We start from the raw sequence: 13,692 nt of genomic DNA on the forward strand, positions 1-13,692 counted from the left end.
AGAGCCCAGGCTTCTCAATAGGGTGTATCGAGAGGAGAAATATTTTACCGCTATTATTGGCTGCTATTTTTATAATCATCATTTCCATTTCATTAATGGTGATGTTGCATTCAGATGTTCAAATATATGGTTATAGTCTTTATTACAGGTTCAGTTATAACCACTTCAAACTGTGGAGTTGAATCTATAATTTAAAGGTTTTTGAATGTTTTTATATTCTTACACATAGTCTTCAGTGGGTGAGAGACGGAGTTGCAGGCTGACAGGAAACACGTCTGCAAGGCATGCTTTTGCAGAAGTGAAACTGAAAGCAGACTCTGAATGCAAGTACTGTGAGTAGGATATGAAACTGTATTAAGCTTTTAGTAGAGGCTTTTGATTAAAACATTTATTCAGTAGATTACATATATAGTTCTAGTTAGGTTATTATATGTAAGGATGAGCCTCTGTTTTGGTGAAAGGTCAGAAGTGCAACGGGTGAGATGTGAGAGCATTTAAGGGCGAGACACCCATAAACACACATACAGACGCATATAGTGAGAGAGGTCACGACACGTACGCAGTACACAGCACGCACGCGCCCCCGCACGTGCACGCACACACCTATTAGATGGACTCATTTAGGTAAGAGTTTATAACTGCAAAGTTTGGGTGCGTACGTGGTAGTCTGTTCCAGGAAGTACACCAGATGTCCCAGAGATAAGCGACAGCGAAGGCGGGCTGAGAGGAAGCACCTGGCTTCGACCCGAAGAAGATGTTCTGTTTTAAACTATGTTAAAAGTCATTGTGGTTTTGGAGTGACGTATGCTTTGTTTAAGTCTGCCTGGTAACAGGAAGACTGCCAACCCTATAAAACCTTTGTCTAATTATTGTAAGTTTAGTTCGACGCTGAAATCTGCACAGCGTTCGGACTCACACATGTGTTCATTAAAATGCCGTCTAAGTGCACCAGGCTGGATCTGTGGTTATTTTTAGATTCCCCCTCAATATTTTTGAACCCTAACAGGTGTCAATTTCATTAATGTACCAGCTGATCAAATCCATAATTCTTTAGGTTTTAGAAAACAAGACTGAGAAACATCTCTGCGGGTTAGAGTTAGAATAGACAAAGACATGAGAAGCCAGGCAGGGAAAGATAAGGGAAAGGACTGCCTCCGTCAAAAGTGCCTTTGAGTGTGACAACTCGAATCTTAAAATCAATATGACACTTTACAGGGAGCCAGTGTAAATTTGCTAAAACTGGAGTTATGTGTTCATATATTCTAAGACCTGTTAAAAGACGTGCAGCAGCATAACTGCAAGCGATGGAGAGATGAGTGTTGGAGACCCAAATAGAGGGAATTGCACCTATTAACGTTCGTTTGAAACGGTTATCAACATTAACAGACTGAACTGGACTTAATAACAGGAGTTAGAGCTGGGCGATATAAGATTTTTTCATATCACAATATGTTTTTTTCATTTCAGGCGATAACGATATATATCACGATATAAGCCAAATAACTATATTTGTAAGATTTAAATGTGCCGTTGCTCACAAGTAAAATGTGAAATAATAATCAGCAGCTTGTTTTGATTTAAATATTTATTTCCCATAAGTTCAACAGGGTAGATATACTTAAGGAACATGAGGCTTCAGTTTCAGATAAATAAAGGCAAATATTGCAAACTACAGAAAAGGCAGCCGCTAAAGCGTTTAAGTTTCAAAATAGAACAAACAAAACAGACCACTAAATTGTCAATTCCACTTAGAAACAAAATTTTAATTCTAAAAATAAATCTTAGTTTGTTTTACAGAAGAACAGACAAAATTGACTAACTTTTGTCAATATCAAATAAACTGAGAACTAAAAGGAAATTCTCAATCTCTCCTTGTTGTATAGCTTAGCTATTACCTCAATTAGCTGCTTGAATTCTTCATTTTCAACCGTGTTTATTGGTAGCATGTCTTTAGCAAGACGGTAGGCTATGGCATTCGTTATGTCGCTATGTCTCTTAGCTTTTTTGTCATATGGTAAGACGCTGGAGAAAGCGGACTCAATTGACTGTAGCTTCTTCGCAGGGATTCTCCTGGTTGTTTTCGATGACGAATTAGCGCTTTCAGTCTACGGAACTTCTCTGGCCTTTCCTTTCGACAATCTCTCCGGCATTGGAACCGTCATCTGTGTTCTCTTCGGTAACCTGGTCACCCAAGCTCTCGGTTGATTTTTCTCTAGCGGGCACACTCATTTCCTCCATTACCCGGGCGGCACGGCGGCTAGCTGCTTCCCAAACAAATACACATGTGCGGCTTGGCACTTGTGCTGTACGTAACAAGTCACGTGACGTGACACTGCAGCTGTGATTGGTTCGGCTCTGCGCTACTTAATTTGGATTGGCTGTTCTGTTTTTTTTTTTTAAGACAGGAAGCGAGAGAGATGAGGTCTATCGCAATAGTTTAATTTTTCTAACGAGAAAAAGTTATTTCGCAATACATATCGTTATCGTTCTATCGCCCAGGTCTAACAGGAGTCCATATAATTTTAGTAAATTATTCTGGTGAGTATCAGCTGCGCTGGGTATGTAAATCGGGCCATCCAGCTGCAGTGCTGGTCCGACGCCACTCGTGCCAAAAATCTGGACAAATGTCACTTGATCAAGGAGCAGATGTGCATCAGATGAGATCAGCTGACTTTGCGTGTGTGCGTGCTGTGCACAGCGGTGTGTACTGTGTGTGTTAACAAGAAAAACACATATAAGAAAGTGGTGCTCAAAAGCAGGGTAGTGACAGAATTGATGCGCATTATTGATATTTGAAGCATGTGTACCTGCACATTAACACACGGGTACTGTGGAATATATTTTTTACTCACCTAAAGTGCTCGAGCTCTCGTCCACTCCCTGCAAAAGAATTAGCAGCTGTGCGGTGTCTGTGGCATCAGTGCTCTCATCGCATGCGATGGAGTAAAAATCAAAAGCACAGCTTTATCAGACAGTTGCAGTTTAAAGTTGGCTGACGAGTCTTCAGTGCGTGGCACAACTGTATTTCTGGACATGCTGACGTTGTTGAAGTCCTGCACTTTTTCCGGGCACATTATTTCGGTGACTTTAACGAGGCCGTGTTTTATGAGGTCTCCATCTGAAAAAGGCTTGCCATGTCTTACGATGAGTTGGGCGACCTCATAGCTGCTATTGGAGTCTTTTCCTGGACTATTTGAGCACGAAAAAAAAAAGTGCTGTTGCTGACCCCGCAGGATAGCTACCAGTGCTCAGCACCAGTGTAGGATGCATAGGCCTGATGTTTGGTTTCACAATGACGTCGTACATTATACTCTTTCATAACTGCCACAGTTTCAGTGCAGATCAAACAGACACACGTCCCCTTGAATTCTTTGAAGAAATATTCACTCTCCCACCGTGTCTGAAATTTTCTGCACTCACTTTCTACCTTTCGCTTCTTTGGTTTTACCATGTTTATTAACTTGGGGTAAATTTCTTTTGTGATTGTCCTTTTTGGTGGAGCAACTGCAGCTCCCCCTGGTGTTAAAACTAAGAAGTGCAATACATTTAAGCAAAAGTTGAAGTGCGGGCCATATTCTATTCTATTTATAAAATTACTTGCAGCGGGCCGGAGTTTGGACACCCCTGACTTACAGGAAACTCCACTGGCTGCATGATTATTAGCATTATATAATGTGTGAAATTAATTATTAAAAATAAAAAGTAACGAGTCGAATATTGCCAAATGTAGCGGAGTAAAAGTACTGTTTCTTCTTCACAAATGTACTCAAGTACAAGTAAAAAGTATGGCGCTTTAAAGGTATTTAAAAAGTACTTTTGGTTTTTTCAAAAACTTTCTCAAATAAATGTAACAGAGTAAATGTAACTCGTTACTACCCACCTCTGTCGGTATCACCACACAAAATATCACACTATTTCAATGTGTCTATATATTCTTACATCCTAGTTATGAGGAATTTTTCTGCTACTTGTTAAATCTGTGCCATTAAGACTTCAGATGGTTCAGACAATGGCAATTTTATTTATTTCACACATTTCATTAAATCTAAACTACATATGCTAAACACAGAAGATGATGACATAAAACCTGTTGAAGTTTACAACACTTTAAGGCAGTGAAAACAGCAAAAAGAACTAAACTAAACGTAACAACACCACCAATGAAAAAACATTTTCATTGGTGGTGTTGTATACATTTTTTAAATGTATACAAAGATGTAACTGATCTCAAGTCAGCAGTGTGAGAGCAAAGTGCTCTAATGGGGTGATATGGTACTATAAGGTTATTAAGATAAACGGGGCCTGATTATTCAAGACCTTGTATATTAGAAGCAGGAATTTAGATTCGATATTGGATTTAACAGGGAGTCAATGAAAGGAAGCCAATGTTTTTAAGCTGAGCTTAAAAGCTTATTAAGCTTATTAACTATTTACAGCTTGAAAGCCTGTGATACATAACCAATTAATAGATCAGTCAGACATTTCTTTAATTATACTACTTCTACTACTATTATTATTACTACTACTAAATACTACTGTAGAAAGAAAACAAGCCAAATTAAGAGAAACCTGATGTATAACAGATGAGGGATTTCAGCAGAAATTACAGCAGCTTTCACGTCAAACTCCTGAAAACGTAACAGAACTGTCTGTCTCTTCAGATTCGTTATGATGATAGGAATGATTTCAGCCATTGTCATGATCACGCTGATGTTTGTGCAGAGCAGATAATGAAGTGAATGTTTTTGCACATTGGTAACAGTGAAACAGTTTATTTACAGCGTGGGATCGCTTGTGTGTGGAGTATGAACTGAGATTCTTGAAGCTCTTGTCACACTGGTCACAGCTGAAGTTCCCTTCAATGTGTGTACGTTCATGATTGTTACGACTCCCTGAATACGAGAAGCTTCTGTCACAGTGTCTGCACTTGTATGGTTTCTCACGTGTGTGCACTACCTTATGCTTTTTAAGGTCACCTGCAGTGGTGAAAGATGACCCACACAGGTCACAGACGTGCTTTTTAACCCCACTGTGGAAGAGCTCATGATTTTTTAATTCACTTATAGTGGGGAAGCCTTTCCCACATTCTTTGCAGTAGTTCATTTTGTCTCCAGTGTGTCTACGTTGATGTACTTTTAGGTTCTCTTGATGCTTGAAAGTTTTTCCACAAAGGTCACAGCGAAACACTTTCCCACCACCACAGTGACGACAGGGTTGAGAGCTGGATCCATCTGTGTCGCTCTGCTTCTAAACAAAGACACAAAGACAGTGTAAGTCAGGGAATTCCTTCAACATTTTTATCCTGAACTTCGCCAAAAATAAAGAGCATCTCTGCCAACATCCACATTTTTTTTTTTATATTATAACACTCAGCTTACTGGGCGAAAACGACTCCTCATTTGTAGGTAATCTACTTAATAGGAAGATTGGTGGTTAAACCCCTGGATGCTCTACTCTGCATTCCAAAAGATGCTAACCCCAAGCTGCTCTCTGATGCATCCATTGGAGTGTGAATGGAATGGATGGAAATGGAAAACTTTTTTCCAACATCAGGAAAGTTTCATGAGATCTGTAGCAGATTTGACCCAATATTCTGTACATGAAGCTTTCATGTCTCACATAATACTTCAAAATAACTGCAACTGTAAAAAGAAAAATACATACCTCACAGTAACTGCACTTGAAAAGTCTCTTTCTGCTGTGGATCTGTTGATGTGCTCTCAGGGAATGTGGATCTTTAAAAGCCTTTTCACACAGGTCACATTTGCAAGGTCTCTCCTCAGTGTGGGTAAGCATGTGCCGCTGTAAGTCTTTGTATGTAACAAAACGTTTGTCACACTGATCACAGAGCCAAACATCATTGCCAGTGTGAATGCGTTGGTGGATATTTCTGCTGACTAGCCAGCGGAAGGTTTTTCCACAAATGTCGCAGCTGTACGCCTTAATTCCAGAGTGGGTAACTTGATGACTTTGTAAGTGGGTATTACGAGCAAACGTTTTACCACACTTATCACAGCTGTATGGTTTAACTCCACTGTGGGTGAGTTGGTGTGTTTTTAAGTTTCCAGGCTGGGTAAAAGACTTTCCACACAACTCACAGCTGTACGCTTTAATTCCACTGTGGATGAGTTGGTGTATTTTTAAGTTTCCAGGATCGTTAAAAGACTTTCCACATTCATCACAGCTGTACGCTTTAATTCCAGAGTGAGTAACTTGATGACGTCGTAAGTTGCTACTGTGATTAAAAACCTTCCCACACTCATCACAGCTGTATTTTTTCTCTCCCTTTCTTCTGTGAGGTTTGTCGGCCTCCTGAGAGCGCTGACTTCTCGCTCCATGTTGGTCCTGCAGTGACAGAGATACAAACAGAGGCAGTGAGTGGAATGCAGTCGTGGAACAAACTGAACCTGCCTCCATTAGTGGGATGAAAGAGGTCAACAAACACGTTGTAGGTGTGTTACCACCAGTGATGGGAATAACGGCGTTACTTTTTTCAGTAACAAGTAATCTAACTAATTACTATTCCTATTGTTACAACGCCATTACAGTTACTAACAAGAAAATGCGGTCGGTTACTATTTTACAACAAACAGACGGTTGAAGCTGTGTTCAGTTTACCGTATCTTATATCAGCTGCAGGAAGTAGCTGTAAGTAATCTGGACGCTACAGCTTTAAGCAGCTGCGCGCTCCCGCGGACGGTAATCACGATCACTGTCTAGCACAACACCTGGAGCTCAGGGGGCAAAACAATCGCATGAGTGCTGCTGTTTGACTGAGGAAGAATAAAGTAGTCGTGGTAAGTCAATCACATGACCACTTAAAGACAAAGCAACAAGGTGCCAGTTTATAAATTGTGTTGATAGGCCACGTAAAACTAGAGTCGTGATAAACAAGATATACGCGGCGTTTTTTCCTCAATAGTTTCGTCACGTTTACTGTCTAAGGACAGCGCTAGCAAGCACTCTCTGCTTATGAGCAAAAAATAAAAAAACAAAACAAAAAAACAGGGGAAGTTGTAGGAGTGAGTGAGAGAGAGAGAGAGAGAGAGAGAGAGAGAGCGAGTTTTGAGATGTGAGATTTGTGACGTTTAGCGTGTTTGGAGTGTGTAGTTAATGTGTTGTCTTGTGTAGTTAGTGTGTAGTGTTGTGGATAGTTTTGTGTTGTGTGTCAGAACAATGAGGTGACTGCTGTCTCCAGGTAGAAACAGCAGTGATACACCTGCTGCTGTCAGGCCTGCAGGTATCAGGCTGTGATGTTCTCCTTTATAGTGGACAGAAATTATTTTTTTGGAGTGGCACAAATAATTTGTGGCATCTTATTGAAGAACAGCTGATTGTTCTGTAAATAGTTTGAAATGGTTATTTTTAAAAAAGGGTAAAAGGTAAATGGATGCAAATAACTTTGTTGTTTGCAAAACTTGTGCATAGGATTTTAAGATTAAATGCAAATATAAATCGTCAAAGTTATGAAATATGATTCATTAAACATGTTTGTGGCTGTTACAGTAAAAAATATAACTTTTTCTACTCGGATTTTATGTTTTTTGTCTGATTTTACATCAATTGTGTTAATACAGTATGTCAAAATGAAAACATGACTGTAAATTCAGACACGCGAGGTTGTGCTGAAAAGAATGATACCAAACAAGGCAAAGTAAAGTTTTTAAAGGTGAAATGTGGAGAGAAAATCAAAAGTAGTTAAAAATGGCCAATTATACCCTGGACCCCAGAGGGTTAGAGGTTTTTTTTTTAAAGTAACGCAATAGTTACTTTTCAATTAATTACTTTTAGAATATTGTAACTCAGTTACTAACTCAGTTACTAATTTAGTTACTAGTTACTTCTTCAAAAAAGTAACTATAATTAAGTACTTTTTCAAAGTAACTTGCCCAACACTGGTTACCACCGCCTTCTGGTGATAGTTTCACATTATAATGATGGCTCGCTTTGTGGTAGAGTATCACTTCCTGTTCCTGCTCAAACACAGTGGTGTTTCTGAGTAGTTTTTCTGCTTAGCAATTTAATTTAAATCTTTTGATACATCCCTTCTTCATAGTATAATCTTAACGTGCTTCATCTGAATCACCCTTTCTGTGTACTCACTACCTAATTTGTAGCCAAAGTATTCACTCACTGTCTCTTTACTGTTTCGCTAGCTTAGCTTAGCTCGTAGCCGACTCGTTAGCACCATGGCTACTTCACCTGTCCCTCCTGCACTTTCCTGCTCATTGTGTCAGATGTTTAGTTACTCCTCGGCCTCCTTTAGCAGTAATGATACCTGTAACAAATGTAGCATATTTGCAGCTCTGGAGGCCAGGATTACTGAATTGGAGACTCGGCTTCGCACCCTTCATTCACCCGTAGCTAGCCAGGCCCCTGTAGCTGGTGCAGCCGAAGATAGCGTAGGCCCCGCTAGCTGTTCCCCGGCAGACCCCAAGCAGCTGGGGAAAGAGGGCGGCTGGGTGACGGTGAGGAGGAAGCATAGTCTTAAACTGAAGCCCCAGGTACACCACCAACCTGTTCATGTGTCTAACCGTTTTTCCCCACTCGGTGACACGCCCGCCGGGGGTCAAACTCTGGTAATTGGTGATTCTGTTCTCAGACATGTGAAGCTAGAGACACCGGCAACCATAGTCAATTGTCTTCCAGGGGCCAGAGCAGGCGACATTGAAGGAAATTTAAAACTGCTGGCTAAGGGTAAACGTAAATACAGTAAGATCATAATTCACGTCGGCAGTAATGACACCCGGTTACGCCAATCGGAGGTCACTAAAATCAATATTGAATCGGTGTGTAACTTTGCCAAAACAATGTGGGACTCTGTAGTTTTCTCTGGTCCCCTCCCCAATCAGACCAGGAGTGACATGTTTAGCTGCATGTTCTCCTTAAATTGCTGGCTGTCTGAGTGGTGTCCCAGAAACGATGTGGGCTTCATAGATAATTGGCAAACCTTCTGGAGGAAACCTGGTCTTGTTAGGAGAGACGGCATCCATCCCACTTTGGATGGAGCAGCTCTCATTTCTAGAAATATGGACCAATTTATTAAACCCCCCAAAATATGACTATCCAGAGTTGGGACCAGGAAGCAGAGTTGCAGTCTTACACGCCTCTCTGCAGCTTCTCTCCTCCTGCTACCCCCCCAAAAACCCATCTCCATAGAGACTGTGTCAGCTCCCAAAAAGACAAAAAACAAACCAAAAACCAGCAATAAACAACTTAAACATAAAAAATCACAAAGAAAGAACAATACAGTATCCACATCTGAACCAAAGAGTAAAACAGTGAAATGTGGATTATTAAATATTAGGTCTCTCTCCTCCAAGTCTCTGTTAGTACATGACTTAATAATTGATCAACAAATCGATTTACTCTGCCTTACAGAAACCTGGTTGCAGCAGGATGAGTATGTTAGTTTAAATGAATCAACACCCCCGAGTCATTCTAACTACCAGAAATCCCGAAGCACAGGCCGAGGGGGCGGTGTGGCAGCAATTTTTCACACCAGCCTATTAATTAACGAAAGACCAAGACAGACTTTTAATTCATTTGAAAGCCTGATGCTTAGCCTCGTCCACCCCAGCTGTAAAACTCAGAAACCAGTCTTACTTGTTATCATCTATCGTCCACCTGGGCCTTACACAGAGTTTCTCTCTGATTTCTCAGACTTTTTATCTGATTTAGTGCTCAGCTCAGATAAAATAATTATTGTGGGTGATTTTAACATCCATGTAGATGCTAAAAATGACAGCCTCAACATGGCATTTAATCTGTTATTAGACTCAATTGGCTTCTCTCAAAATGTAAAAGAACCCACCCACCACTTTAATCACACTCTAGATCTTGTTTTAACGTATGGCATAGAAACTGAACATGTAACAGTGTTTCCTGAAAACCCTCTGCTGTCTGATCATTTCCTGATAACATTTACATTTACAATAATTGATTACACAGCAGTGGAGAGTAGACTTTATCAAAGTAGATGTCTTTCTGAAAGTGCTGTAACTAAGTTTAAGAATATAATCCACCCACTGTTATCATCTTCAATGCCCTGTACCAACATAGAGCAGAGCAGCTATCTGAACGCTACTCCAACAGAGGTCGATTATCTTGTTAATAATTTTACCTCCTCACTACGTACGACTCTGGATACTGTAGCTCCTGTGAAAACTAAAGCCTCAAATCAGAAGTACCTGACTCCGTGGTATAATTCTCAAACACGTAGCCTAAAGCAGATAACTCGTAAGCTGGAGAGGAAATGGCGTGTCACAAATTTAGAGGATCATCATTTAGCCTGGAGAAATAGTTTGCTGCTTTATAAGAAAGCCCTCCGCAAAGCCAGAACATCTTACTATTCGTCACTGATTGAAGAAAATAAGAACAACCCCAGGTTTCTCTTCAGCACTGTAGCCAGGCTGACAAACAGTCAGAGCTCTGTTGAGCCAACAATCCCTTTAACGTTAACTAGTAATGACTTCATGAACTTCTTCACAAATAAAATTTTTATCATTAGAGAAAAAATTACCAATAATCATCCCACAGATGTAATATTATCTACAGCTACTTTTAGTACCATCGATGTTAAGTTAGACTCTTTTTCTCCAATTGATCTTTCTGAGTTCACTTCAATAATTAATTCCTCCAAACCATCAACGTGTCTTTTAGACCCCATTCCTACAAAACTGCTCAAAGAAGTCCTGCCATTAATTAATTCTTCGATCTTAAATATGATCAACCTCTCTCTAATAATCGGCTATGTACCACAGGCCTTCAAGGTGGCTGTAGTTAAACCTTTACTTAAAAAGCCATCTCTAGACCCAGCTGTCTTAGCTAATTATAGGCCAATCTCCAACCTCCCTTTCATATCAAAAATCCTTGAAAGAGTAGTTGTCAAACAGCTAACAGATCATCTGCAGAGGAATGGCTTATTTGAAGCGTTTCAGTCAGGTTTCAGAGCTCATCACAGCACAGAAACAGCTTTAGTGAAGGTTACAAATGATCTTCTTATGGCCTCTGACAGTGGACTCATCTCTGTGCTTGTCCTGCTAGACCTCAGTGCTGCGTTTGATACTGTTGACCATAATATCCTATTAGAGCGATTAGAACATGCTGTAGGTATTACAGGTACTGCACTGCAGTGGTTTGTATCATATCTATCTAATAGACTCCAATTTGTACATGTAAATGGAGAGTCCTCTTCACACACTAAGGTTAAATATGGTGTTCCACAGGGTTCAGTGCTAGGACCAATTCTATTTACATTATACATGCTTCCCTTAGGCAGCATCATTAGAAGACATAGCATAAATTTTCACTGCTATGCAGATGACACGCAGCTCTATCTATCCATGAAGCCAGGTAACACACACCAATTAGTGAAACTGCAGGAATGTCTTAAAGACATAAAGACCTGGATGGCCGCTAACTTTCTGCTTCTTAATTCAGATAAAACTGAGGTTATTGTACTCGGCCCTGAAAATCTTAGAACTATGGTATCTAAGCAGATTCTTACTCTGGATGGCATTACCTTGGCCTCCAGTAACACTGTGAGGAACCTTGGAGTCATTTTTGACCAGGACATGTCCTTCAATGCACATATTAAACAAATATGTAAGACTGCTTTCTTCCATTTGCGCAACATCTCTAAAATTAGAAATATCCTGTCTCAGAGTGATGCTGAAAAACTAGTTCATGCATTTATTACTTCCAGGCTGGACTACTGTAATTCTTTATTATCAGGATGTCCTAAAAACTCACTGAAAAGCCTTCAGCTGATCCAAAATGCTGCAGCAAGGGTACTGACAGGGACTAGAAAGAGAGAGCATATTTCTCCTGTTTTGGCTTCCCTTCATTGGCTTCCTGTTAAATCCAGAATTGAATTCAAAATCCTGCTCCTCACATACAAGGTCTTAAATAATCAGGCCCCATCTTATCTTAATGACCTTGTAGTACCATATCACCCTATTAGAGCACTTCGCTCTCGCACTGCAGGCCTACTTGTTGTTCCTAGAGTATTTAAAAGTAGAATGGGAGGCAGAGCCTTCAGTTTTCAGGCCCCTCTTCTGTGGAACCAGCTTCCAGTTTGGATTCAGGAGACAGACACTATCTCTACTTTCAAGATTAGGCTTAAAACTTTCCTTTTTGCTAAAGCATATAGTTAGGGCTGGACCAGGTGACCCTGAATCCTCCCTTAGTTATGCTGCAATAGACGTAGGCTGCCGGGGATTCCCATGATGCATTGAGTTTTTCCCTTCCACTCACCTTTCTCACTCACTATGTGTTAATAGACCTCTCTGCATCGAATCATATCTGTTATTAATCTCTGTCTCTCTTCCACAGCATGTCTTTATCCTGTTTTCCTTCTTCACCCCAACCGGTCGCAGCAGATGGCCGCCCCTCCCTGAGCCTGGTTCTGCCGGAGGTTTCTTCCTGTTAAAAGGGAGTTTTTCCTTCCCACTGTCGCCAAAGTGCTTGCTCATAGGGGGTCATATGATTGTTGGGCTTTTCTCTGTATTTATTATTGTGCTATCTACTGTACAATATAAAGCGCCTTGAGGCGACTTTTGTTGTGATTTGGCGCTATATAAATAAAATTGAATTGAATTGAATTGAATGTGCTACAATGAGAATTGCAATGAAAATGACATAATCGAAGAAATATTGGTCACAGGTGAAAAACTTTTACTTCATGAAAAATGGGGAGTCCAACTGATGATATTGTTGTTTCAATGTGTGCTGATAAAATATGATCTTTGTATTTTCTTGTAACTTCTGTGGTTTTTGTTTGTGAATGTAGATTCTGTATGTGTGGAGGAGCCCAGGATGGAAAAGATAAAGCTGCTGTTAACAACCAGCTGTGCACAGTTTCAATAACAGTGTAACTGTGATACTTTTCTCACCTTCTCTGTTGAAGTCATTGTTTCCTCTGTAGTGGCTGAGCTGAGTCCAAATGGCTGAAATTGCTGCTCCACCAGACTCTTCTCCTCCTGTTACTCAGCTGGGACACAAAAAGTATAGATATGTATTTTATTCCTGACAAGAAGAAGCAGAGCAAATAAACATTACTACACTCTGTGACAACAATACCTATGAAACTTCAAGGTGAAACCCCAGAAGCAACTACAAAAAGAAAGTCATCAGCTGCCTACAAGAACTTGAAAAAAGCCACTGAGCGCCCTGCATACCACCACCTTTACCCAGGGGATGCTACACCCTGTATATAGAGATTGAAAATGTGACATCATTTCCAGGGTAAAACCACAAAGGATTCTGGGAACGAGTAGCAAGCGGTACTAGCGCACACAGGCTTTCACATGAAAACAGTCACACAGCTAAAAAAAAAAAAAAAAACACAAAAAATGGCAAGAAGCTGTTGTATTATTAACTGCAATAACCGGTCGCATGACAGCCACGGGAAGCTGACTGGTAAAGAGATCGGTTTTTATCGGATTACGTCGTGGAAGAGAAATTGTTCAAGCCATGTTTCCGAGGTAACAAAGAGCCGACAGATGGCCTGGATTGCAGCCATTCGAAGACCAAATATAACGTTTCAGAACACTCCAGCTCACATGTTAGTCTGCTCTAAGCATTTCCACGAAGGTAAGTCTTCTGTTGTTGTTATTACGTAATTTATCATAACATAATTGTTGATGTAGGTAACAAATAATTCTTATATTGATTTGGATTGAATTCGTT

The 13,692-nt window shown here is 40.3% G+C and overlaps 1 protein-coding gene across 1 annotated transcript; it reads right to left on the reverse strand.

The window, feature by feature from the left end:
* Window positions 1–4,001: 4,001 nt before the first annotated feature.
* On the reverse strand, window positions 4,002–13,421 carry LOC109197793 (zinc finger protein 271). Its single transcript, XM_019353571.2, has 3 exons — window positions 12,897–13,421; window positions 5,665–6,345; window positions 4,002–5,247 (listed from the first exon to the last, which is right to left on the reverse strand). Exons 1-3 carry the CDS (start codon window positions 12,912–12,914, stop codon window positions 4,687–4,689), a joined length of 1,260 nt encoding a protein of 419 aa, XP_019209116.2. The 5' UTR covers window positions 12,915–13,421; the 3' UTR covers window positions 4,002–4,686.
* Between the last annotated feature and the right edge of the window lie 271 nt (window positions 13,422–13,692).

This window comes from Oreochromis niloticus, linkage group LG9 (genome assembly GCF_001858045.2).
Source record: "Oreochromis niloticus isolate F11D_XX linkage group LG9, O_niloticus_UMD_NMBU, whole genome shotgun sequence".
Classification (NCBI taxonomy): domain Eukaryota; kingdom Metazoa; phylum Chordata; class Actinopteri; order Cichliformes; family Cichlidae; genus Oreochromis; species Oreochromis niloticus.

Excerpts from the sequence above, each read along its gene's own strand:
- LOC109197793 (XM_019353571.2), bottom strand. Across the intron at positions 5,248-5,664 it reads TCAAGTGCAGTTACTGTGAG|AAGCAGAGCGACACAGATGG; the intron begins GTATGTATTTTT and ends GTCTTTGTTTAG.